The 26,328-nt window shown below is 43.0% G+C and overlaps 1 protein-coding gene across 10 annotated transcripts; it reads left to right on the forward strand.

Moving 5' to 3' along the window:
* Positions 1-67: 67 nt before the first annotated feature.
* LOC1270607 (uncharacterized) lies at positions 68-24,640 on the forward strand. Of its 10 annotated transcripts, none has more exons than XR_009765769.1 (8): positions 68-544; positions 13,863-13,935; positions 14,036-14,233; positions 15,584-15,697; positions 18,950-19,182; positions 19,253-19,370; positions 20,334-21,804; positions 22,903-23,012. XR_009765769.1 is itself a non-coding variant. In XM_061653309.1 (7 exons), the coding sequence occupies exons 1-6, from the start codon at positions 13,114-13,116 to the stop codon at positions 22,996-22,998; spliced, it is 1,581 nt and encodes a 526-aa protein (XP_061509293.1). In that variant the 5' UTR covers positions 9,790-13,113; the 3' UTR covers positions 22,999-23,007; positions 23,062-24,640. The 10 variants fall into 10 exon arrangements, 3 of the variants coding, with proteins under 3 accessions (XP_061509290.1, XP_061509292.1, XP_061509293.1); XR_009765765.1 differs by lacking the exon at positions 68-544 and adding an exon at positions 9,768-10,065 and having other exon boundaries at positions 12,890-13,935; XR_009765766.1 differs by lacking the exon at positions 68-544 and adding an exon at positions 9,768-9,954 and having other exon boundaries at positions 12,890-13,935.
* Positions 24,641-26,328: the final 1,688 nt, after the last annotated feature.

Genomic DNA, 26,328 nt, shown 5'->3' on the forward strand with positions numbered 1-26,328 from the left:
CGCCAGCGTAAACACGCCGCACCAAATTTGTTTTGCTTTTTGTAACGTCAACGCTCGAAACAAAAAAAAACGGAAAATCCCCCATCGCAGTCCGTCGCCGTTTGTTCATGCGCGCTCAAACAAGATCGTTCGCCCGTCGGTACCGAACGTGCGGGTGTGTGTCGCTCCAGTAACAAAATTTCACTGTGTACAGCTCGCGGCTCATTGTTTTGTTTGTTGTTTGTGTTTTCCCAGTGCGTGTGTGTGTGCATGTTCTTTATGTTTCCCTTTCCGTCCTTCCGCGGATAGGACGGACGAGGTGTGGCGCCGCATCCCGTGGCTGGTTTGATAAAGTGTGGGAAAAATAACGAGCCTTTTCCCCTAGATCGGTCGCCGTGAAATATTGATCCGTGTGCGCGTCTGTGTGTGTGTGTGTGTGTTTTTGCAAAAATCTCATCACCTTCCCATCTGAAGGGGAGCGCTGCTAACCAGGAGGATCCATGAGGCGTCACCGCTGAGAAAACCAGCCCACAATGATTAGTGCAATAGTTTCGCGTTTAGTGATGTGAGTGTGTATAGGAATGCGCAAAATGTCTTCTATATTTCGTAAAAAAAAGTGGCAGATAGGGGAGGATTTCGAAGCCGTTTCAGACGCTTCCAATTCCTCCACCACCGGTCCAAAGATGGTTCTTCAGTACGGCGAGCGAGCAAAGCACCAGCGAGCAAAGGAGGAATGAAAAAAACAACAACAATACCTTCGTCCTTACACAAAAAAGGAACGCCTTATATGGGATCTGTGGGGGCCAGACCCCCCAGTTAAAGGTGGCAGCAACAGCAGCAGTATGGCACCGATGGAAGCAAACAGCGTAGGTCAGCGTGCAAATTACCCGTTCCAAAAAAGTCAACATTTCAATTCCACCAAACGCAAGAGAAGCTGATGACAGCGGGCTGAAAAATCGATCCCGTGTCGTCCTTGATTATCCATCATCCTTCGCCACCGAACGCAAGGATTGCCCATAGGAGGATGTAAAGGCACGTCAAAGACAGCGAGCGAGCGAGAGCGCGCCTGAAAATAGAGCGAGTTAGCATGAGACAAAACGCATCCTTGCTCCGTTGCAGCTGCTCCTGTATGAGTCAGCTGTTCAAAAAAAAAAAAAAAAAAAAATCACCAAAGGGATGTTGAAATCACAATTGGCTGCGAATGTAAAATTCGTCCAAAAAAAGGCAACCGCTTTTCACAAACTATTTATAAATCGTTCCGACAATGGAAAGCCCGCTTTGTCCACACCGCTGGAAGCTCGGGACCGTCACGCACTGCTGTCCGTCACGAGGGGAAAATTAACAGTACATTCAAAAGAATCGTAAATGTGCATACGAAACGCGCACCCTTTTATATTACATGCGTGTGTGGTGCCCTCATCGTGATGTAATTCGGCGTTACATTTCGGTGGCCCGGGCGGTGGGCGTTTACTGACTGGAACGGCATCGCAAAAGCGACAACCTTTCCCGCAACCCTGGTTGGGCTTTTTTCATTTTCTGTAAACTCTCTGATTTTTTTTACGTCACTGTTGGTCATGTATGCAGCAAAAGGGAAACGGGCGGCGAATCGCGAACGGCGCGGCCATTCTGAGCGCTGAGCATTGTTATGATCGGTTGTCAGGTGCAACGTTTGTGTCCGTTAAGAGGGTAGGTGGGTGTGTGTGTTGTTTTTCCAACGTTTCGTCACCATCGCTCGTTGCACGTTGGGCACGAAAGCACGGGAAAACACGCAGTAGGGCATGCGATGATAGAAGAACGCATTAATGTATCTTTCTTTTTATACTTTTAGGGAAAATTATTTTAAATTCTTTTTATTAAAATGTTAGCTGTTGAGGAACTTAATATGCCTTTCGTCCGCACTTCTGCACCAAATACTCCATACTTCGTTGAAGACTTCCGACGTAAGGCATCATGTTTTGTCACAAGCCGATGCGATCGATCACGTGCATTTTGAGATATGATCGGATTCTGTTTTTTTCCTCTACCAGCTGACAAAGAGAAGATTATGCCAACCGATAACCAATTTGAGCCAGCACTGACTGAAATGCGCAATAGTGTGGACACTTTGTTTGCGATCGCTCTCGCATGGACTGGCTGGCGGTCAGAGCTGTATTTTCAATTAGAAACATTGCACCCAATCGGGTGTGATTGCCTTTTGGCCACCTACCGCCGTGAGCTGCAACGGCTGTGTAATTGCTGGGTGGCGGTTGGTTGAGAGGCAGAGATGATAATCGAGGCCAGACTGGTTGTCGCCGCCATGTGGCGTCCATTTGGTGGAATAATTTGAAATGGAATCGAAAACCATCGGTGCATTTGGTTAACAGACAAAGGAATCGTTATACAAATATTCAACATTGAAAGTAGTTTTTTAACAATGAATTTACCTTATTTAAGTGTATTTGTCAAGTAGTTAGCTCATGGCAGTAGAATCACTACCTGACCTAATATTTATACCACATTTTTATGGTTATGCTTACACCTGTCGGAAATACACTTCTAATATCTCCTTGATGCTTCTCATCGCCAGGCTCTAGCGTGTTTGTGAGCCCTACTCTCTTGCACAAAATAGTGCAATCGAAGCGAAAACATCAGCGCGAAACACGCATTTACAGCTCGCAGCACAGCACCTGGCGAACCGATACCATACCATACCGCGTAAGCGATTCCTTCCCCTCCAAGGCTTCGGTGCCCATGTACGGTCAAAACGAGTTCATTATTGATTTTCGCTGCCCCGTCGGCCGTGTCTTCCTTTGTTTCAGAGGCCACTAGTTATGCTCGGGAGTGGGGTGGTGCACGCATCGGAGAAGGGCCGCGGGATGTGTTTGACCGTCGCGAAGCTGTTGAATCACCTTCAACTGGTTCTGCCGTTTGGAATTCTCTGTTCCGACACACAAACACACATCATATGTTCTTTCCGTGTGCGTGTTTGTGTACGTAGCTAGCATATCAACGGCAAACCATCAGCTGATTACAACTTCCCGCACTCACAAACACGAACCAAATCGTACATCGTACTCCCAACCGGAGATGATGGTCTTAACCTTAAGGCTGCAAGCAATCCGTCCAAGAGAGGAAGGCAAAGTTAATCGTTCGTTACGGCACCTTGAGCAGCGCAGCAGCAAGTCAAGTTCGTCAGGCCAAATGTTTCGCCCATATAACCTCTTTCCGGGTAATGTACCTTGTCTTGCCAGAGTGCCGCGTAGGATGACAAGGTTTTGCAAGATGAAGAGGATGCGACGGTCCCAACGCCTCGACTGGATCGGGAGCGTTATTTTTGCAAAGGCTGTGGTTCGCGGTTGATAAACCAGGGCGACTGAGAGAAGAGTAGAGGTGTGTCCGTCTCGTCTTTCTACGTGAATCGGTCCTAGGTGAATGTGGCAGTTCAATTTGTCGCTAATTGAAATGACGCTTGTGCACGGGCGTGTACCGAGTTTGAAGACGACGGCAACGACCAACAGGAACGCCAACGTTTCTGAGCTCTGAAATGAAGTGAATGAATGCCACTTGCCACTGGGCACGGATGATGATTTCATATACCCCTTGCTCTGGATAAACGGTACCAGTTGGTCCACAGACACAGTCAGATTGAATGAAAACGAATGGCTTATTAAGACCCATATTGCGGCTGAACCTAATTGATATTTTATAGGTGAAGTTAAATATGTTTATAACGACGAATCTTTTCATGTTTTTAAAGGCGTTTAAAATAAATCTTTTATGTGTATATATCATTCGCCTAGACCCAAGTAGTAGAGAAATGTTGGGACTGTGGAACCCTTATTGTTCGATACAAATGATGCCTATTAATTTTAGTTTCACTTCTACCATCTATGGTGACATGATGTCATTTCGCCTTTTTCCTTCGCAAACGTCCTTAACTCGCTTGCCCAGCTTTAGCGCAAACGGCCTCTCTCTCATCCAGCGAGCAACGTGCGTGGAACAGGTTTTATAGTTTCATTTTTTCGAAAGTGAAACAAAAATCCCAAAATCACGCTTCCCTTTCAACAGTCTTCCCAAAATGATCTCAGGAGATAGACACAACTACTACGCACGACACAAAAGCCTTTTTTCCCACGTGTTTACTTTTACCCCAAAACTGAAACTGATCGTGTGACACGTTACCTCCCGGGCGGCGGGCACACCTTTTATGGGCCCCTTTGCCCTTGCAATTGGATCTCCTTTTACGGACTACATCCCTGTCTGGTGAAGCGTAACAACAGCACCCAAACATTCACACACATACACACACTTCCGCAAAGCATAATTTCCTGCTCCGATCGTGCGTGAACGTTGCGCTGGGGATCGTTTTGGTATAAACCCTTTTGTGGTTTCAAGTTCACGATCATGCTCCACGTGTTTTTTTTCTGCTGCGTTGGCGAACACAACTCACCTCGGAGTTGTTGACCCGTGAGCCCACCCGGTGGTGCGCCTTCTGATGTGATGTGTGAAGCTGATCCGCCTGAGCCTAAAACTTGTTCAGCCTACGTTCTAAGCCCTGCGGGCTGACGGGGTTTACCGGTGAGGATTTATTGACAGTAAATCTGGTGCTTCCAGTTGTCGATGGGATGTATAATGAAGATTTTAAAATTTTAGAATTAATTATACAATAATTGTTCTTTTGGAGGAAAGGAATACTCTAGAAACGAATAATGCTAAACAGAAGAATTACAGAATTCCAAATCTATAAAAAAAAACAAACTTATCTTTTTGTCAAATGTTAAAATTCTTATTGAAATTCAATTGCTTTACGTAATTAATATGAATTGGATAATTCAATTTGGCAAATATTAAATTACTTGATTGTTTTAGTTGATCGCTCAATCCCAAGTTACCCGCCCTGGGAAAGCTAACCTTACAGCAAGCAGATTTGTCAGATTTTTGTGGTGATGGTGGTGATGTCGTGCCTTAATGCCATTTGTTTGGTTCACTCTATGTAAATCACCTCCCATTAACGACTAATCCTGGCGAAACCCATTTTCACAAGTCGTGCGATAAAGCTAATAGTTTTCGGTTTTTGGAGTGTTCCATTGAGGGTTGGTCCAATCGAGTTATGGTATATTCTTGGGAGAATTGATATTCTGCGTTCACGTGTAAACAAAATCGCCAAAATCAACGCCGCTTTTGAGATATGAATTTCGAGCGGGTTTAATTTATTTTACCAATTGAAGCATATTTAACGTCATTGCAGCTAAATATTTTATTCAAGTCATACATTTTAGTCTCTCTGGAAGTGAAAATGTTGCCTCTTTGTCGTCCATTTTTGTTTATATTAATAATATCATTAATATTAATTAAAAAAGCTCATTGGAGCGGCATATTTATTATAAGTTAGTTAAATATTTAGTTAACTTCAAACTATTTCTGCACCCGTTGTTGATTTGCTGGTTGATTTTGCAAAACTGGATACATTTTGTCGTCATACATTGGTGTCTTAGCGGCAAAAAATTAGCGGAAATGACCGTAATAACCAATAAGAAGCAGCGTTTACTGCATTGAATGAACAAAACGCGACTCTTTTATTGGGCGTTTACGCTTGCAATTCCTCTCTAACTATACTGTATTAGAAAGCGATTTTTTAAATGATCCTTTCCAACCCACAAACCCACTCTTATTAACAGGCAAAAGCTACAAAAAAACTACTCAAAATAACTACCAACAAAATGCCTTCCATTATTTCCTTTCTCTCCTGTGTCGTTCGTCTAGAATGTTTGGCCAAATTTCCGAGCCCGATCACCTTATGCCGGAGGGGGTGGCATATAATTTTCCGCCGGCTAAACACGTCAAAAGTGTGTAACTCCCGCCCTATTCCTTACCATGAACCATGACGACGATAACACCCACCGGCGGGAGTTGGAAACCGTGCGCGGCTGAAATATTAATTTATTTTCTAGCCATTCGTTCACTACCCGGTACGCGGGTTAAAGTAGTAGTAACGAAAGAAGCCAGCCGGCATCCATCCGGCACGCAGTCATGTGTCCGCGCGCACACGATGGGAAGGAAATATAAAATGCACGACAACGAGGGAGCCGATGGGTTTATTGGCCGTCACTTTGGTAGCGTTCGACGGTGACGACGATTTGTAAACAAAGTAGCGCTTGTAACCCGCTTTTGTTTATGCCGGCCGGTTTCCGGTTTGACAGTAGTAGCCGGTGCAAAGCACATTTGGGGGGACACTGTGGGAGAGAAGATAGAACTTCGTAGAAGTTCCTACAGGAATGGGGTTCGATCGTTCGGATCAGCTGACCGAAGGGAAAGGGAGGGATTTTGAGCACCGTTTGGCAGCAAACGGTACCTTATTTACTAATAGGGGCTGTCATTATTTGTTTTATTTTTTTTGCATGCTATAGGATCAAGCTGTCACGCACCATTCTATTTTCGATGTTTGCTGCCTGATGCGTGTCACTTAGTTTGTTAATCCCCGAGCCGCATGTACCGTTGCACTTCGCCTTAATCAATGACTCGTCTAGTGGGAGTGGGAGATGGATGTGGAATGTATTAATTCGATGCTTTGTTTAAATGAAAAAACAAAACAAAACGATTTTGGCCTAATTATGCAAATTAATGTATTTGATCTCCCCAATTGACATTTTCGAGTTCTAAAATTGGGGTTTTGAGCTTAAACTGGCACCTTACACTTCCCTTAAACTGCACCAGTTTAAGGGACTTTTAGAACAAGCCCTTTAAAATCGACTGTGAAGTGTATTTTTCGATGCTTTCTTCTCTATCCTTTGGGAAATAACGTTTCCAATGCTTATTACTGGTCGTATATTTTATTTTATGCAAAAAACCGAAAAAACGAATTTTCATCAAATAACGCCGTACAAAATTTATCTTCTTTTTTCGCCAAATATTCAAGCAAAATTATCTAAAACGAATTGGACGCCATCATCACCCAATAGAAGAGGGTCATTTGCATGCACAAACGAAATTTTGATACTTTCTACACGGTTTATCACACACAAATCCACATTTTTGGTATCTCGAGCACCATTCGAGCAGATCATGTTTAAACATTTAGAACAAATGTGACCTGTTTCAAGTGTTAAACACAATTGCAGGGCTTATTGCTTGATGTTTATTATTTTATCTTTATTTTGTAAATTTTAATATTAATTATCTCAAATTATGTATGTATAAAACCCCCATTCTGTCTTTGTTTCCATTTCCTAAAGTGAGTAAGCAACTCATGTCCCTCGTGCTACTGACTAATTAGGCCAGAAGAAGCTGTCGAACTCTAAACATTTTAATCGTTCGTTACATCTTCAGCGCGCAGTGGTACATATTTCAATCCTTCTCCCATTTAGCTCGCTGTTTGGTGTAAATCGAAACTGATTTATGTCTGAGCAGTGGCGGCGGCGATTATCTGCTTTAGAAAAGGGGGCTAACGCATTTAAAACGCGTCTACTGGCCGTCTGTGCCTCCCTGTTTCTGTGTGTACATACAAAAACATGCGTACAGAATCGGGGCTGTGTTGATCGTCTTTGGTTTGGTAACGAGCATTTTCGTTCCATCTTCGCTCTTCTCCACACTTTGCTCGCTTGATGGAGGGGGCTGGCCTCTGTTGGGGGAATACGCTGCCAAAATAAACATATATTCGATAAATTGCGTAAGCAATCGAGCACCATTTATTATCATTATTGCGTTTGAGAGATGTTCGGAAGATGTTCATCGAGTAATAAGAGACGAGCAAAACATTCCATTGCCAATTTTGTTGATCGGCGATAAAAGCATTTTTGCTGTTAAGAATAAAGTGCATTTTTTCGTGGTAAGAGGCGTCGTCTTTTGAAGAATGTAAAAACCCGTTCAAAGATTTCCATTTCACGACTGGAGACCGTTATGTAAATATTTTTGCATTTAATTGTAATGGTTGTCAATTAAGAAATGGTGCAGCGAATGCACATCTGATACACGGCTGTTTGATACGTTGAATCATCTAAAAGCTAAACTATTTTCCCGGACGCTGTGATCGTCGCGTAAGTGATCTTGGAAACGCTATCGAGCCGCTCCGGTGTAGGTGCACTTGAGATGTTTTATTTGACCGTATGTTATTCCGTGATTTCTTACACGTCTGGTTGGATGTGGTTGGTGACCTCATTCTTTGGTTGGCAAGGGAACAAACTCTGCCGGTCGCCGGAGGAGACGCTTAAATGATTTCTTATTTCGTCACTAGCCACGAACCGTCGAACCACAACAGTACAGCGATGGGCGTAAATGTGTGTCCGACAATGTTTTTATTTATTTAAATCGATATTCAATTATCTGAATGTTTGGCACAGTTTGACTCCCTAACAACATCGCTTCGGTATTTAAATTAGCATTGAGAAAGTCTGAACTGTGTACCGCTACAAATTGTTTCCAGCATTGCTCTAGAGCAGGGTTCGTATCACATGATAAGGGTAATCTCATATTAAAGCATTTTTTCAATAAACGGATGTAAAGTACGCTATTAAGGTAGGAAGAGATCGAAATTGATTATTAATTAAAATAAGAAGAAGAGATAAATAATGTTCTGAAATGCAGGATATAAGTTACAACCATGCTTAGATTAGATTCTATTTAATCCAATTATCTTTAAGGCGCTAAAACACAAATCTCATCACCAGTGTTACGGCGGAAATTCTTTTATCTAAAAAGTGAAAGCCCTGATGTTACTCTGTGATTTTTCTTTATTTGATCGTAGATTACTGAACCCAGTTTGTACAAATCAAAACAATTCAATAATCAATGCAATGAGGTTCATTCATGCGTGTTTGGTCTTTTGACTAATATGACGAAAAAAAGGTTTTATCTGTCGTTCAGATGAATCAAAACCGCACATAGTGTAATTTACTATACGGAGCTAAATTAATCGTTAGGAGCTACATTTAGCGTACAAAGCTATCTTGAGCTTACGGAGCTATGCTGAGGTTACATTAGCTATTAGGTGCTGCATTGCGCTTCCGGAGATACATTGAAATTCTGGAGCTTCAATGAGCATACGGAGCGAAATTTAGAATATGTAGCTCAAATGAGCGCACAAAACTACAGTGAACGTACGGAGTTAGAATGAGTGCATTGAGCTACATTAAGCGTACGAAGTTACATTGAGCGTTCGGAGCTACATTGAGTGTAAGGAGCTAAATTAAGCGTATGGAGCTATCTTGAGCGTACGGAGCGATGATGAGCGTTAGGAGCTACATTGAACTTTTGGGTCTTGACTTGTATCTCAAATGAGAGTACAAAGCTACATTGAGCGTACGGAGCTAGACTGAGTGTATTGAGCTACATTGAGCGCGCGAGGTTTCATTGAGCGTTCGGAGTTGCATTGAGCGTGCGGAAGTACATTGAATATGTGGAACTACATTGAGCATGAGAAGCTTCATTGAACGTCCAAAGCCTTCGCCCCTCGTCAATGATTGAGTAGACGTTATTTCCTTTTTTAAAAGAGCTATTTTTTATAGTGTGAATAGAAGGTAGAAGGACGAAGGAAGGTGAAAAAACCTGCTTTAAACGAACTGTTAAGGGACTGTCATCGATCTGTTCAGGTGCTTGTTCTGATTGTTCTCATCAAAATAATGGCAGGTAAAATTTCAATCAAATCTTTCTTTTTTCACAACCCCTGACATACATTTATGAATCTCACTGTACTTAAGCACCGCCACCATCACCGAATGGTTTCGCTTCGATCGTATTCGACCGAAACCTGCGCAGAAGGTTCTGCGTGTCTAGATGCCTCGTTCAATTCTCTTCTCGCCGTTTTCTCTCTTGTCTCTCTCGCGCTCTCACCATTCTTGGCTCATCGCCCACATGGCCCACATACCTTGTGGGGGCCTTGTCCCGGGTTTTCCGATGTTTTCCCACTTAGTTTTTCCGACGCTGTGATACGATCCGGCAAAGAATACTCAGCCCGCCACGGACGGCTCCCGTGAGATCGCGCGTGAATTCGTGTAATCAACGGTTCGATTTTTCACTCCCTTTTCCGCAGTGCAATTTTTTTTAGTTGTGTGATCGTTCTTTTCGGTTCAAGAGTTTCTCGTTTTTTTTCTTTGCGGTTTCACGTTTCAGTGTGTGAGCAATTAATAAGAGGAATTTATCTACTCGAATGGTGGAGCTCGCTTTTTTCATTTGTGTGCCGTTTGCATAGTGATAGATCCAGCTGCTGAATTATAGTTCATTCATTGCTGCTTTCACAGAGGAGTGGAGATACGGAGTGTAGTTTTGCTTAGAATTTTCAACTGGCTTTTTGCTGTTGAGCGCGTGCGAGTGATTTTGTTCGAGTTTAAAAATAAGTGTGTGTTATCCTGCGAATTATTATGCTGGCGGCTGGCTTTTGTGTTGCAACACACGCCACCAGGGGCCGGGTGAAAATGGGAAGCATCGGGTTGGATGGATACTACAGTGAACATTGAACATTCTCTGGTTGTCTCTCTATTGCAAGGGAGTTCACCGCGGTCAAGACACACAACCACCAGCAGTTTCGATGTTTATTTGCGCACGCCAAACGGATGAACCCTTGCGCGAATGGTGGTGCTGGTCGCGTTGTGTCTGTGTCTCGGCAGTTTCCTTTCCCTTGTACGAACGGTTTCAATTCCCTCCTCTGCCAGACGACAATGCTTTGGTTTGAGTGCTATCCCCGAATGTTCGGTGTGGCTGGCTGCGTCACACAGTATCGTTTCCCTCGCAATCGGCGGACGTGACGTGTAGATGATTGGTTGCGAATTTTCACACATTACTGATAATTGTTCTAGCAGCAAGTGATTTTTATATTGTCTGCCAATAGTTGCTTCTATTGTTCATGATGCAGTACAAAGCAATGTGTTTTCTTAAGCAATTTTTAAGAAAGCACCAGTTACCAACAACAGTAACTCGGAAAAAGTCGGACGTAAATGTTCATCCTCACTTTACACCCCAATTATCTGTTCCATTTTTTGTTGATAGTTTCACCCAATGTCAGACAACCAACCGTGTGTTCCATTGACGATTTTTCTCTTCTTCTAACTCAAAACCCCAAGGGACTTATCGTTGAGGCAAACACTTTTCAACACGACACACTCCCTGAACGCATTCGGTCTTCCCTATTTGCTTGCTTCCGGCCCGCTTGTGCGAACCATACGGCGAGAATGTGTCTTTTGTTTGGACTCTAAAATTAGACGGTAAAAACCCCGAGTTCGGGAAGGAATCAGAAGCTCTCAGCGGCTCACACACAGCGTACCAGTACCCCATGATTGGCTGCAGTAGTGAACAACGCGTGCATAGTTGTGTATTTACGAGGCTAGGCATAGGAAGAACGATTGCCTATAGGAGGGAGAGGTGGATGATGATGCACTGTACGCATACGAGCGCATCGGAATGCATTCGATTGCGTGAGTAATAGCTCATCGACGCTAGGGCAATGCTTTATTTCTTCTTAAAAGTAAAAATTATGCCGCAAGAAATAAACAAAACTGCTCGTTTTGAGATTTGAGGTTTGTTGAGGCTCTGAATGAATACACAGACGAATGAGATTTTTATACTTTCAATTGGAATAAGAAGTCTAGTTGGATTTTTTTCTAATTCCAGAATGTAATGCGTATAGTAAATAAAACTCATAGCTTTTACATGCACTAGAATTGAAATATTTCAGACAATTATTTGTCTGAAAACTGTTTCGAGTGCCGCAAAATTGATTCTCAAATTCAAACTTAGTAGTTACTTCAATCTAATTGTGAACAATTAATCCTTTTTGAAACCAGCCAATCTTCTGTAGCTGATAAATTTGGTTGCCTATCTGTTAAAATGATGGACCTTGAGAATAGTTTTGGACCTAATAAATTCTTTCAAATGTATGATCCTCAGGTCCTTGGTAACATCTTTGAATGTAATATTGAAATTCGTGATGTTATTTCAAACATTTTTGTGAGATTGGAATCGTCATATTGGTTATGATAAGATAAATTTAACTTACCGATAAGAATTGATCTACGGATTATGTGTGGTGGAAAGATCGAGTGCCTTTTGTAATGACACTATTAAATCATTTCTGGTTATACGAGTTCATTTGTGCTTATAATGCGTTCCTCGAAGTATTTCATTCCGATTGAACAATGATCTGATACTGTATAGGAACTTTGTTAATGCTTCATGAACATTATTAGAATTTAAAAAGACAAAAGGAGCCGACAAAAGGAGGTTTTTAGATAGATAGTTTTGAAAATATTCATCGTCTGAAAGACCATTTCATCGATTTTTCAATGCCTTTTCCGTTCGTTGCTTGAATCATTGTCAATTTCGTACTTATTTTAATGTTCTTCAGAGACATATCACAACTAAATATGTCCTATACATTAAACATAAGCATCATTAAATTGTCGTTCCATTACCGATTAGTTGTAATATATTTCATGTGCTCTTCTGACCCCTAATTCACTCGCAAGAAAAGCAAGATCCAAAGCTGAAACAGTTTTCACTTTCACGATCATTGCGGGACGATCAATTGGAGAGAGAGAGAGTGTGTGCGGCAGCATGCGTTTCGTCGCGTTGCCCCATTCCTTAACACATTGCATTCGGCGTCGTCTGCCGTCGTTGGCGCGTGAGAGGGCAACGTCGTGCCAAAAAGTGGAGCTCGGCGCGGTTCAGCATGACTAGAAACAGCGCGCGTCCCACGACCACGCTGGCGGCGACTACGGCCAAGACGACGACACTGTGTTCTAGTTCTAATTTGGCAACCGTTTGGCTGGGCCCTCGAGGTGTATGTGTGTGTGTGTTTGCTTTAAAGATTTGGCCTACATTTTTCGGAAGCCAACGATTCTGTGTGCTGCTGCCGATGGGTTGTGATTTGAATCGATTGGGAGTTGCTGTTTTGGGTCGGTTTGTGGATGCCGCGTTTTCCATGCTTTCTTTTCCATTTCTTCAGGCCTCAAAACACACGCCAAAGGACGCGGGTGCATCGCTTGTGTGCTTGCTTTACATTCAGTTTCCTTTGTGTTGTTAAATTGCTTGTGCAAAACGGCGTGAGTGGAGTTCCGAAACCCCTTCTTTCCCGGACGAAAGGAGCAATCCCCACACCGCGCATAAGTCCATCGTCTATGTGATCGCGTTTGTCGCTTACCCACGACGTTTTTGTTTTTGCTTGGCGCGATGAACAGAAAGGAACAGAAAGGGCGGTTTGAACAGGCCGCACCGAGTCTCCCACCGACCCTGGACGGGCTGAACAATGTCAGCGATCTCATAAGCAAGTTCGAGGTACGCAACTATCCTATAAATAGAGGACTGCTGCCCGAACTATCGTCGCCCAGGCCGACGCCGCCGGGATACGCCGGGATCGTCCCGGGTGCAGCGGAGTGGTACCGTGGTGCCTACCATTATTCGCCGACTCATTCGCCACCGCTCGGGCAAACGCGTCGACGATCGGCCAACGGTGGTGTTCCGTCGCAGTACGACTCCGCCTATCTCAGCGATACAGCCTCTCTCAGTGACGGAGCGGATAGTGTAAGCCCCGGCGGTAGAAGGATGGATGATCGTGCCCGGTTTCGTGCCCGCCAGGGTGGAGTTTACTATCAGAATGGCTCACTGTCTTCGCTAAACGAATCCGACTACTACGAGGATATTGGGTTTGATGTTGGGCCACGAACGCCACCCAGTGGACGCTTCTATGCCCCACAGCAACGCCGTGGTGAGGGTGCCGTCCTGCTGGAGGAAGTTGAGGAGGTGCCGTTGAATAAGGAGCAGGTCACTAGCACGCTGACCCGCTTCGGTGCCATACTGCAGATGCTGTCGCGGATCCCGTTCCCCCGAATGTCCGTCACCGGCATGGGGCTTTGCTCGCTCGTCGCCATCTTCTTCTGCCCGCGGGCGATCGGTTCGAATATACTGTTTCCCGGTTTCAGACTACTGTTCGGTACGCTGTACCCGGCCTACGCCTCGTACAAGGCGGTGCGAACGAAGAACGTCAAGGAGTATGTAAGTATTCGGTTCAGCAAGTGTCCTTATAACATGGAAAACAAGATTGTCTCAACATAATTTACACTATCTGCGTGTTTTCCTCCCCACTGACTTGTAGGTAAAATGGATGATGTACTGGATTGTGTTTGCGTTCTTCACGTTCATCGAAACGTTCACCGACATACTGCTGTCGTGGTTTCCGTTCTACTACGAAATTAAGGTGATCGTCGTCCTGTGGCTGCTGTCACCGGCTACCCGCGGTAGCTCGACACTCTATCGCAAGTTTGTGCACCCGATGCTGACACGCCGCGAACAGGTGAGTTAGCTCTTTTTTCATAGTTTCAGCACCCAAAGTAAGTTGGCGTTAGTTTGAACACAGAGGATTTTGTTGGCTACCATACAGCAGCTTTTTTTGGTATACTTTTATGTATTTAGTAATGTATGTCAAGCGCTCCTTGTATTGCATTGAATGGCATAAGTTAAATGGGGGGCACACACGTTGGACAAATTAGCCATGTAGCATTCGTTCACATAACGAAAAATGGAATCATGAGAGGATATTCTTGGTCGCAAAATTCTTGGTCGCAAAGTTCTTGGTCGCATAAATCTTGGTCGCAAAGTTCTTGGTCGCAAAAATCTTCGTCACAAAATTCTTGGTCGCAAATATCTTGGTCGCAAAATTCTTGGTCGCAAAATTCTTGGTCGCAAAATTCTTGGTCACAAAACTCTCGGTCGCAAGGTCTTGGTCGCAAAGCTCTCGGTCGCAAAGTTCTTGGTCACAAAGTTCTTGGTCGCAAAGTTCTTGGTCGCTAAGTTCTTGGTCGTAAAATCCGTTTTCGACGAAGATTGTTGTGACCAAGAATTTTGCAACTAAGAAGTTTGCTAGCAAAATTCCTTTTAGGCTTTCATTCCTTTCAACGCCCGATTCATACTTCACAAGGCTCGATTAGAAATGACAGAGTCCAATTGAGGGTTTACCTCGCAGAATGGAGTATTTACGGTGACCAATTTTGCTTTTACGTTGCCGGATTGGTTAGGTAAACCCTGTAAGTAAGTCACTGAAATCCAAGCCCACTATAGTGGGTACAGTCCGGCCTTTGCCGACAACGGTAATTGTGCCAGAGTAGTAAAAGAAGAAGTATGATCCTCTAGGTCTTTATGCTTAAGCAGAAGAGAACTGTATTTTTCAAGGAAATCATGTGTGATTTGTTTATGAAATATTACCATTTTTTGAATATTTGTTTATACAAATAAATACAATCTGATTGTTTTCATTGTGGTCTAGTTATGGCCGCTATAAGCTTGTAAGTCCTTGAGATACACTAAACGTATCACCTAGGTTTAGTTGGACGGAATACGATGTTAAACTGGCAACTACACGGCAACTACCAAGTGTGGAATTTTCTCGGATGAATCTGAATCAGACCTGCCGATGCTAGGTAAACCTATGACTCACTGCCATCCAGCACCAGTCTAGATTAGTCAGGGAGCGTTCAACCCACTACTACTGCAGCAACACAAGGAAGGAGAGAAATTCTTACACGCCACGACTTTAAATTTCTTTAAAACATCGCCCCTCTCGTTTCATTTTGCATGCCGCCCAAACCGCTCTAAAATTTACACCTCTTTGCTTATCTTTACTACCACCTTCGCCGCGACCACACAGGAAATTGACGACTACATCAATCAAGCCAAAGAGAAGGGTTACACCGCCGTGCTGCAGCTGGGCTCGAAGGGTGTTAACTATGCCACGAACGTTATCATGCAAACGGCCATCAAGGTAAGTGTTTCAAGCGAGGCCTAAAAGCCGATCAGCAGACGGTAGTAACATTGTCAAGGGGAAGCAACTTTTTTGCGAACAAGAAAACGATGTTGTAAATTGATTCAAAATCCACAAACAACAGTATCTCATTCACGCCACACGCTGTCATGTTTGAGTTTTTTTTTCTTTTAAATGCTGTTTTAATAATTTATTCAATGTTTTATTTTGGAGCTGTGAATGCTTAACATAATTTTAATGGCCTTTTTATCTGTGATGAACGTATTTTGTGTGTTGCTTCAAATGAAATAATATAACAATAGTTTAATGTAAACCCAACACAAAAGTGCATTGCAACGCACCTTGATGAATGCCTGGTTAGGGGTTTTGCATTTTTTTTTGTTATTTGTAATATATAAAAGCACTCATTTGTGACTGAAATCAAACACACATACGATGCGTTTTGCCAATAATGCACACTCCCCCGACACACACGCGCGCAAAATCGTATTATATTAACAAAATCAAAATTCGACCTTTTTTTTCGTTTGTTTTTCTTCCGTTGGTTATGACCTACCCTCAACTCCCGCTACCCTGTTGTATCCTTGCCTTCCCTACTACCATTTACCCTTCGTCGCGCTCCTGCCTATTTTTCCCGTACGCAAAGGTTTTAGGCACTAAAACTGACACCATCACCCCATTCGGTAGCATGATGCGCATTAGTCAATCCGATAACTCACTGCTAATGAGTGCGGCCGCTGCAGCAGCTGTCCGTGCTTCCGGTGCCGAACCGGCACGCCCTAACGGCTTACTGCACACTAACATGCGCGATACGACGGACCATGCGACGTCGGGCGAAGATGAGCATGATGGGCAAATGGTCACCGCAGCCACCTCCGGCCCGGCGACGGGACGCGTCCGACGTTCGCAATCGGTTGACTCGGCACTGAACAGCAGAGGAGGAGGAGGAGGAGGACGGGCAACGATGAGCTCCAGTCGCAGCATGACACGTGCCCGGGCACAGCAGCAGCAACAGCCCGCCATCATCTACGAGATGGACAGCGAGGATGAGGAACGGTTCCTGGCGTCCGAAACGGATCTTATACTGGGGACCACTTCGAGTACTACCACCACTGCGTCGTCCGCGGCTGGCGGTGGTAGAATTCGTGGGCGAACGCGTGCCATTACCACGGTCAGTGCGGAGGAAGAGTCCGACGGTACGGAAGGTGGCAGTGTGGCCCGCGCCAGTGCCTCGACGAGGGCGAAAGCTACTACCGCCAAGGAGACGGGACGGGCCAAAAAAAGCACCAAAGCGGTCGGAGTGACTGGTGGGAAAGCGGGCACAAAAGCATCGTCCTCTGCTGCTGCCAGTGGACGGCGGAAAGTGAATGGGGTCGCTGCCGCCGCCGAGGTGGAGAGTGTAGAGATGGGCGTTGAGATGGATGTTGTGTAGGCAGCGGGGGTTATTGCTGGTCGATATTATAGGGCAAACATTCCAGCAAATGATACAAGAAAAAACGAGGATCAACCTAGCAACTCAGGGCAATAACGACAGGTTCAGGGACACTCGTACGTACAAGACGGAAAGGACCAAAACCGATCCAACCGATCCCTTAACGATCGTGTTTTACTAAAGAGATTTAAATAGGACGATACAAATGCCACCTGTCTATGCTTTGTACTAATTCAGGGAGCCCGTGCAGAGGGATGGCTTTTATGCGGCTAACCCCTTCGATCCTCTAACGTGCTTGGTTTGTTCTTGTCTTCTAACGAACTTCAAATTAACCTTTTAAAAACGTTTGTGCGTGTATAGTTGTTTCTTTTCACTTCACATTGTCTGTTAATTGTGTTATTTTTTTTCTGTGCACAACTGGGCAATTGTCGTTCTCTCTTTCTCTCTTCCTCTACCCTCTCTCTCTTCTATTGCAGCACGTACCAACTGAACAGCTTCTGAATCTGACGCTCAAATCAAACGAATCGTAACTGGTAGAAGAAGTATTAGTAGTAAACAAACTCATGTAACATGATTTCATACACACACACATGCTCTCTCTCTCTCTTGCACAAGAGTTTGAAGGGTGTTGCCGCGTAAAAAATGAATTTTGGTGCAAATCACTGCGAAATTAAAGAGTAGAACCAAAATCAACATCAGCCATCGTGTGTTTGTTTACGTTTTAGGATTTAAGGGGGCCACATGCTATATAGCTTAAATTACGAACAGGTTGGCTTTTCTTTTTGTGCTTAGAACAGAACAAAAGAACAAATTAGCCGTTTGTTTTGAATTTATAGTTTTCGGTTGGAAGTAGATCTCGAATAACCTGCCAAGGGAAGGGAGTAGAACAATGATAAACACGCACAAAAGGACATAAAGGAACAGTTTAGGACTGTGACAAGACTTTTGATGAGGTGTAAGTGTGTAAAGGACATTATAGCAAAGGTTAAGTTTGTTTGTATAGCACAGCAAAACGATTTACAAAGGAAGGATTGGTCACACGAATTGTTTCAGTAGGAATAAATCATAGCAAAAGCCGTGGTGGACTTGTCAGGTTTACGTTTAGGATCAAAACGCTCAAAGTAGTAGTAAATGTAGCTTAACGCAGGGGCATTTTTTTATGTGAGAGTTGAGACTCGCAGAGCAGATTGGTACGGTAATTACGGTAATTGGTACTCCTTCTCGACTGACCATTGCTTTAGAATTTCAAATTGATGATACGAATAAAGTTAAGCGAAAACGATGTAACCGGAGATATAAAGGAGAGTGTTAGGAGTTTGATCACACGCACGCTTCGGTAGTTTGCTAAACAAAAATCAATAATAATAATGGGTAAGTTCTGTGAATTTGGAGCATTTTAGGGAGCTTATTACAAGCTTACTGACCAGACCTCATAGAGCTGTAATTGAGCTTTGCCGTTTTGCCAATTTTGTTTAAGCTTCGAGCTTTGCCCAATCTGTCACTGTGTAATGTGTCCGGTACGTATCTTTAATTTAATTTCCCCTTTTTTTTCTTTTCTATGTTTTTGTTTTGACTTTATACTCTAATAATTCATTTCATTGTACAAACAATAAATCATCACACACTGCACTTATCCACAGAACACACACACACGCTCCTAATACACAGAGATACGAACAATTTTGAACCAAAGTGGTGCGTTGTACACCTCAATAAGAATGTGCTAAGCCGAGAAAAGGCTCCTTTTAAATACCGTTTATTAATGTGCTGGGCGGGGTTGGGTTTGATCTTTGTGTACCATTGTTTCTTTCCTTCCCCAGGGTGGTGGTGGGCTTGTGCAAACGCTACGCAAAAGCTACAGCTTGAGCGATCTCTCCGAACCGGACACGCAGCGAACGCAGGACGAGGTCGATGAGATTGTGAACCGGCCGCAGCGCGTGCTACGGTCGAAGAGTTCCCGATCGTCGTCCGGCAGCCGGCAGATGGAGATGTACTTCCCGGAGGTGGAGATTGCCGCCGCACCGTACCATGCGACCGCAGCGCCACCGTACAAGTGAGTGTCGTGTACATTGTGTGTTAAAAGAAGAGCTGTTTTTTTTTTAAATATCTGTTTATGCTTTTAGCTACATTCGATCGTCCGATGATATTAGCTCGGGATACTCGAGCGCCGAACCAGGTCTGAGCCGAACGGCGTCGATGAGCAACACGGCACGCCCGAGACTGAAATCAAAAACGCGAGAAGTGAGTATTAGTTAGTGGAGTAAAGTAAATAAAGATAAAGCTATACAAGGACATAATATTGCCTACAAGACAGAAAAAAAACTCTAAGGTACACAGCACAGCAGTTCAAACTCAGTTTTTTCACCTTACATCTACAATACGTGCTGCAAAATGTCACTGTCATAAAAAAATCTGACTTAAACAAAATTCATGTCAGCGTAACGTACTCAATCGTGATAATCAGAAGTGATACTCAAAACCATTGGTGAGACCAATGCATGCTTCGTGACATTTTTGCGACCATCGCTTGGTCAGTCACTATGTCATGACTTTTTTTACTGTGATCATATCTGCAAAATGTCCCTGCCATAGTCATGACAAATTCCGGCTGAAACAAAAAAAAATGTCAGCGTTACGAGCTCTACGGTGAGACTAAAACAGTTGTTGCGATCATTACATTTTGGATGACATTTTTTGCTACCAACTCTTGGTCAGTCACTTGGTTGTGACTTTTTCGATCGGTGATCATCACGATGGTTATGGGAGATATCTCAACTCTGATCATCACAGTTGTGTACGTGAGCTGATTTGAGCTTCGTTTCAGTCATGAGTGTTGCTGACTGAAACAGTGGCATTTCGCAGGTCTGTTCACAGGCAGAAAAAATCATGATTATACTTGCACCGACATTAAGCTCAGGTTGTCAGTCAGAGTATCACGTTGGACACAAGCATTCGCATGTCATGACGCACATTCATTGAGTATCAGCAATGAGCATCAAGCTACCACGGATGTATTCATTGTTTTCTTTGGTGAACATCCCGTTATGCTCATGACATTTTGCAGCACTGCTACCTATATTCATTGTACCACAATACATTCAGCGGACATGTTTAGATTTGATTTTCTTTTAAGTTCTAAGCATTGTTTTCATTATCGTTTTTTTGTTAACGACATCACGTGGTGCGACATTTTTTAAACGACAGGATGATGAGGAGTATAGTGCCGATGTGTTTTACGACGAGCAAGATCAGCACATGCTTTACGGCCGTGGAGGTCATCTGAACGATCGATTCTTTCCACAGCAACGTGCTACCATTTATGAGCTGGCTCCTGGTGGCAGCAGTTCACTGCCAGCCATTACCCAGGCAGGACATACGGTCGAACACGGCGCTCCTCCAATCTATAGCTCCAGCAATACGCAGCCATCCGGTGTGCCGGCTGAAATGAACGATAAATATAAACTGTTTCTAGCCTGGATGGAGGAGCAGCAGAGGCGTGAGAACGGCGTTGATTCTGAAGGTTCCAAACAGACGCTTCCTTCTCAAGAAGTAGCTACAGAGGATAAACTCCAGCAGGAAGTAGTGGAGCTAGTCGACCAATCTGCAAAGGATGATGAGATTGCTTCTGTGAAGCAAGAGAAGTTGAACAATGGTTACGAAATGAGAGAGGAGATTGTTGCAAATGCTGAACTTCTGCCCGCTGGGGATGACGACTTTCAGGATACGATCTCCATTTCATCGAACGAGAATGATGAATTCTTAGAGGTAGAGGCTGCTGAACCGATTGCAGAGGCACTTGAACAAGACTACTCTGCTACTGATACCGTGACCACTATAAAGACCGAAATGCCCATGGATGAAATCGAGAGGGATAATTCTGTGCCTGAAGAAACTCCTGAAGTAGTTGCTAAAACGGAAGGGACAGAAAATGAATCTAACCTTGAATGCAATGTTGATGTGCAACTACAAACAGCTCTTACCACTGAAGTGCAGCAAGCAGCAGTTGAGATCCCTGCAGTTGTCGAAGAAAACCAACCAAATCCTACCATTTCTGTCGAAGAAACCACTTTGGACACGATCAGCCAACCCGAAGAGACATCCAACTTACTCGCAGCGGCATCGTCCAACTCCAACTTAACCTCCTCGAGCTCATCGCTGGCCATTTCGGAGGGTAGTACGGGCAGTGTAATCAATCTGGCCGTCGAGGGCAGTGTTCCGTCCGTGCCGCCTAAAAAGCATCCATCCTTTGGCAAGCAGCGTAAGGCACCGCCGGTTCCGCCACCCGCCCCCGAGATGATTGTGGTTCGGGAAAAGCCCAGTAAACCAACGACGGTTACCACTACTACTACTGCTCCTACCGTCGCAGTTCAGGCTGCATCGAAAGCATCCGTTGAAAAGACGAAAGTGACTGCAAAACCAACGGCAACGGCAGCAGTAGCTCGTAGTACCAGCTCTCTGGCTGGATCAGCAGCACCAGAAAAATCCAAACCGAAAAAGTTTATGAGCTCCCTGACGGGCATGTTTAAGGGACATGGCGAACAAACGGCAACAACACCGGCTCAACAGTCTGCTGCTACCGCAGGCCATCCGAAGGAGACTGAAATTTAAGCAAATCTTGCAGAGGATTTGAAGAGGTTTTTTTTGGACGCGTTTTGTGGTCATCAACGGGTTGAAGGTTAGGAGCACAAAGAAACGATCGAACGAGATGTTTCGGTTGTCGTGTTTAGATTTTTGTTTTAGCTTTTTGTTTATCATTATTTTCATTTCGTGTTTTTTTGAATGAATCATTGTTTTTGTTCGGAATGACAGTTTACACTTTATCTCAATACCGTGGCACACTATCCCGAATCGTTCGTAAGCAATGTTTAAGTCTACGATGTGTTCGTGAAATGTGCCGCAGATTCAGCATTGCATCCTATGAATTCAGGTATCATCAGCGTTTTCACGCAACATGCCGTAGTTTTGGCATTGCTTAAGAACGATTCGAGAAAGTATGCCACGGACTTGAGATAAAGTGTAAAGTCCTGTATTCCTTCGTTTAATGGTGTGCTTTTGGAATGGTGATACAGTTGAATGTGATATGATGCTAATTTGCATACTTAATTCAATATCCGGACTATTAATTAATTTGCTTCGGAATTAATTAAAATCGTTACATCATATCAACTAGCATTAGAGTTGTTTCTTTGAGTTGTTCTGATCGAGAATAGCTTCCAATTAAATTATGCATATGAAGGACTCAACGCATCGTCAAGCATCGCATTCAACTGTTGTTTATCAAAGCAAATGTATCGTTTTCTATAATAAACAACAACATTTCTTCTCTCCATACATCTCAAACTAAAAATCAAACGTGTTCCTTAGCGTGTCTGACCATCATACTAGTGTAGATCATACACATAGCTGCTGTGACTAATGTTTGAGTTGTTCGTTTTATTCTAAGATTTTCTGTAACCATTTGTGAAGCTTGTGACGGCGATCGTCTCTCATCTCATGTGATTTTAGCATAAAAGGGATCAAAACCACCGCCACGATGCTCGTGCTGCAAGAAAGAATGCAAACTGCGCGTGAGAGAGAGTTGCTTATGTTTTCACTTTATCTGCATCTTGTGCTGCCTTTTGGATTGTGTGAACGTCTTATAACTGCGAGTCGCTAATTACTCGGTGCACCATTGCATCCGCCGGTCGTACACGGCTGTTGCTTGTTGCTGTTGTATAATAGCTCTAACAAAATAAATTAATTCCTTCCATTTGTGTTCCCTTTTCGCCCGCAGGAAAAGATGTCGGCCAGCTGTACGACGCTACCACGCACCAAGAAGCCGGAAAAGGTCACCAAAACACGCTCGAAAACGGAGAAACCGTCAGTTTAGGCGAGTGTGCTGCCGCCATCCGTTTTCTTTCCCTGTGCCCACAGGGGTGAGGAGCCGGTGTATTTTCCTTCCTCCTCCCTCTACTGAATACTTTACGGCGAGCTTGACTTCCCTTCACCCCCTCAGATGTGGTGTAAAGCTTTAAGTTTGTAAGCTTAAAGCATATATAAACGTTACTTTCGATGCAGCTCATGCACGACATGCATGAGTCACTGTGTCCGTATGTGTGTGTGTGTGTGTGTCTCTGTTTGTATCTCAACTAGAAGTGTATTAAGTTTTTCTCCTTGCAGTAGAAGAACATTGCGTTGCTCCGGCACGCCGCTCGAGCAGCCAATTGAATACAAGCATTTAAATAATATAGAGCAGCCTAGGAAGAATGAGGGAAGTTTAGGTAAGCACAAGACGACCACTGCATGGAAATGGATGCCAAAAACAAATGAAGAATTGAATTTGAATGGATCGTACAAGGAAGGGTAGAAGCGGATAGGAAACACGAAATGTAGTTAAATGCGAAAAGAATTTGCGTTTGAGATTGAAAAAAAACGAAGCAATGCGTAGCGAAGACGAGAAAGGTTAGTTTTTTGGTTTTTCAATATTACTACGCGATATTTGTCAGTAGCAACTGTAGCTAAATGTGAACTTTATTACGTGTGGCAACCAACAACGTTCGTGCATCGCATGTTTAATGGTAAAAAAGGTTCATCGTGTGTACATTTCGATTGACATTTTTAAAAACAAAATATTTCGAGTCATCTCCTACAGCTTTTAAAAAGGCTAATTTGAGTCTCAGTTTGCATAATACACACTACATATCTGTATAAACAAAAATGTTTCTTCATGACGGCAAAACGCTCGGTGATCACAGCTCAATTAAGCAAAGCCGTTACAAACGATGATCGATGGTCGGTTTGATGTATTTTTGAAGATTAATTAATTATTGCGTTGGAAAATGGGTTGAAATTAGTAAGCTCGGCGAAAACGAATGAAAAGAGAATTATTCATAATTGAACAGCGGGAAAGAGAAAATAAGATACATGGAGTAATGGACTACGGGAGGAGTAATCAAATGATCTTTTGACGGATTAGAATAGACTGTGGAAGGTCAACCAAAAAGGTAAAGTGATATCAAATCACACTTAGATAGTGCAATCGGGCGTGAGAGAGTGAGGCAGAGAGAAAAGAACAAGTAGTGAGAGTAAGAAAATGTTTCGATGTAATACTCCAGCACGGATGACATTATTCAATCTACCATGATTAACATTCTCCCTGGGCTGTTGTTCTTCAACACTTATCGTTGCGCTAGTTTGCAGCAAGTTAAGGTGTGGTGATTAGCAAATAGAGTAGAGAGAGCATTTGGGAAAGCATTGGAGAGAAGGAAATCCCCCTCGTAACAATGGTTGGTGCGCGTGTGGTGATGCACGCTCACCCCTAAAGACATGTAGAATTTGTGTTACTATTTTCACGTCCTGAAGCTCTCCATCGAAAAAAAAACCAACAAATATATATCTACTTATGCCCGTAATCCGGTGATAACAGTTACTACGCTCAATTACTGGCCAATAAAAATGATAAAAAGAACGGAACTCTTCATCGTTGCATGTGTGTGTGTACGTGTAGCATTGCGCAATGCTTATTTCCAACACTTTCGCTGATGCTCGTTTGGTTATTGGTTACGAAAGAAAACTGTTTTATTAAATGGTTGTTAGTTCGATAATTATTTTTGTTTAACATTTTTCTGTTTAATTTTTATTCAAACTATACCCAAGTGCCACAGATTAAGTTTAAACGACTGGAAAATCAAATATCCATAGAAGAAGAAAAAAAAAACACAAAAGCGCCATAGCTTCACTGGTTTGCTCAATAGATGGCGCATTACAACTCATCATTATATTGCTGTCCTTTTCTTGCAATGTATTTCGCCTAGCCTCATCTAATCGTGGCATATACAGTATTTCCCCGAGTCACGCTAGTAATGCGTTCCGGAGACATTCGCGTAACTCGAATTTTCGCGTAAGGTCCCAAGTAGCACAATCCTGTTAAGAAACCGTTAAAAGTATGCCTAAAAGTATTACTTTTAGCTTTCCATACAGCAGTAATTACAGGGCTTAAAACACTGCGTAACGCTTTCCTTTCTTCGTCAATGTTTCGTTAAATCTTAAAATTTAACCGGTATTTTTAACGAAAAAGATCAAAATCAACGAAAAAATCGACAGAGATGACCATATTTTTCTTTCTCTTTCGTTAGGGACATGCAAGGTCTTCGTTAAGCTTAATGTGCTTATATTTTCGTGAAATAAATTAATAAATAAAACACTTATTCGTTTATTGAATAAAAACACAATTTCACTAGGTAATCGCATCACACAATTTTCTTTCATTACGCGGATTCCGTCAATCTTCATCGTGGAGGTCAGCTGCTGCCGTGTACGGAAAACATGATGTCCAAACGCTATCGGAATCGAAAATGCTGCGAAATATAAAGCTTATGTAGCTCATGTGAAGAGAATGGTAATATCGATACACTGACCTGTTGTAAAAGCACGATGATACACAAATTAAACAATAGCTGATAGATATTGTCGCAGACCCTTGGTTTTGTTGCCATCTACACACAAGCTACACACAGGAAGCTTGACGAACTTTTTGACATAAGAAATGGAGGCGCCATGTACGTGACCATGTACAGTATGTCTCAAAAATGATCGTCATCAAGAGCATATTATTTTGCCCAAGAAAATAAATATTTTTATGAAGATTTTTCTCATTTGCAAATATTGCATACCCTTTATCAAACTCTTCACATGTATTACTTAAAAACTATGATTTTTTTTAATTTTTATTTTTTTTATTATTACCGCAGATTCAAGTAGAGGAATAAAAGAAAACACATAGTTTTCGTACAGTTAAGCAAAACAAATATTTTGATGTGAAAATAAATACGCATTATTTTATAAATAAGAAAATGATTTTTCGGATATTGAATAAATTGGAAATGGTGTAGATAAAATTTGAAAAACACTGTGTGTTATATTGACCCGAATAAAAAAAAACGAGGGTAACGGAATACGTAGTTATGCTGTAACGCTGTCTAATGTCATATTCTCTTAAGAAACTCTATTTGATTTTTAAGACCTTAAAAAAACTGTTAATAATCAAATAGAGTTTCTTAAGGCTACTTGGGTATTCAGATATTTTAGCTTTTTGTCGTTCTTGTGTAGATTTTTGATGCAGTCACGAGAAAAGCTCATTTTTGCAGCTGACGAGCAATTTTGACAAAGTTGACAAAAATTCAACATTTTGTCTCCGTGGCGCCGCGCCAAATGATCGTGT

The sequence above is a fragment of the Anopheles gambiae genome, chromosome 3 (genome assembly GCF_943734735.2).
Source record: "Anopheles gambiae chromosome 3, idAnoGambNW_F1_1, whole genome shotgun sequence".
NCBI classification, from domain to species: Eukaryota; Metazoa; Arthropoda; class Insecta; order Diptera; family Culicidae; genus Anopheles; species Anopheles gambiae.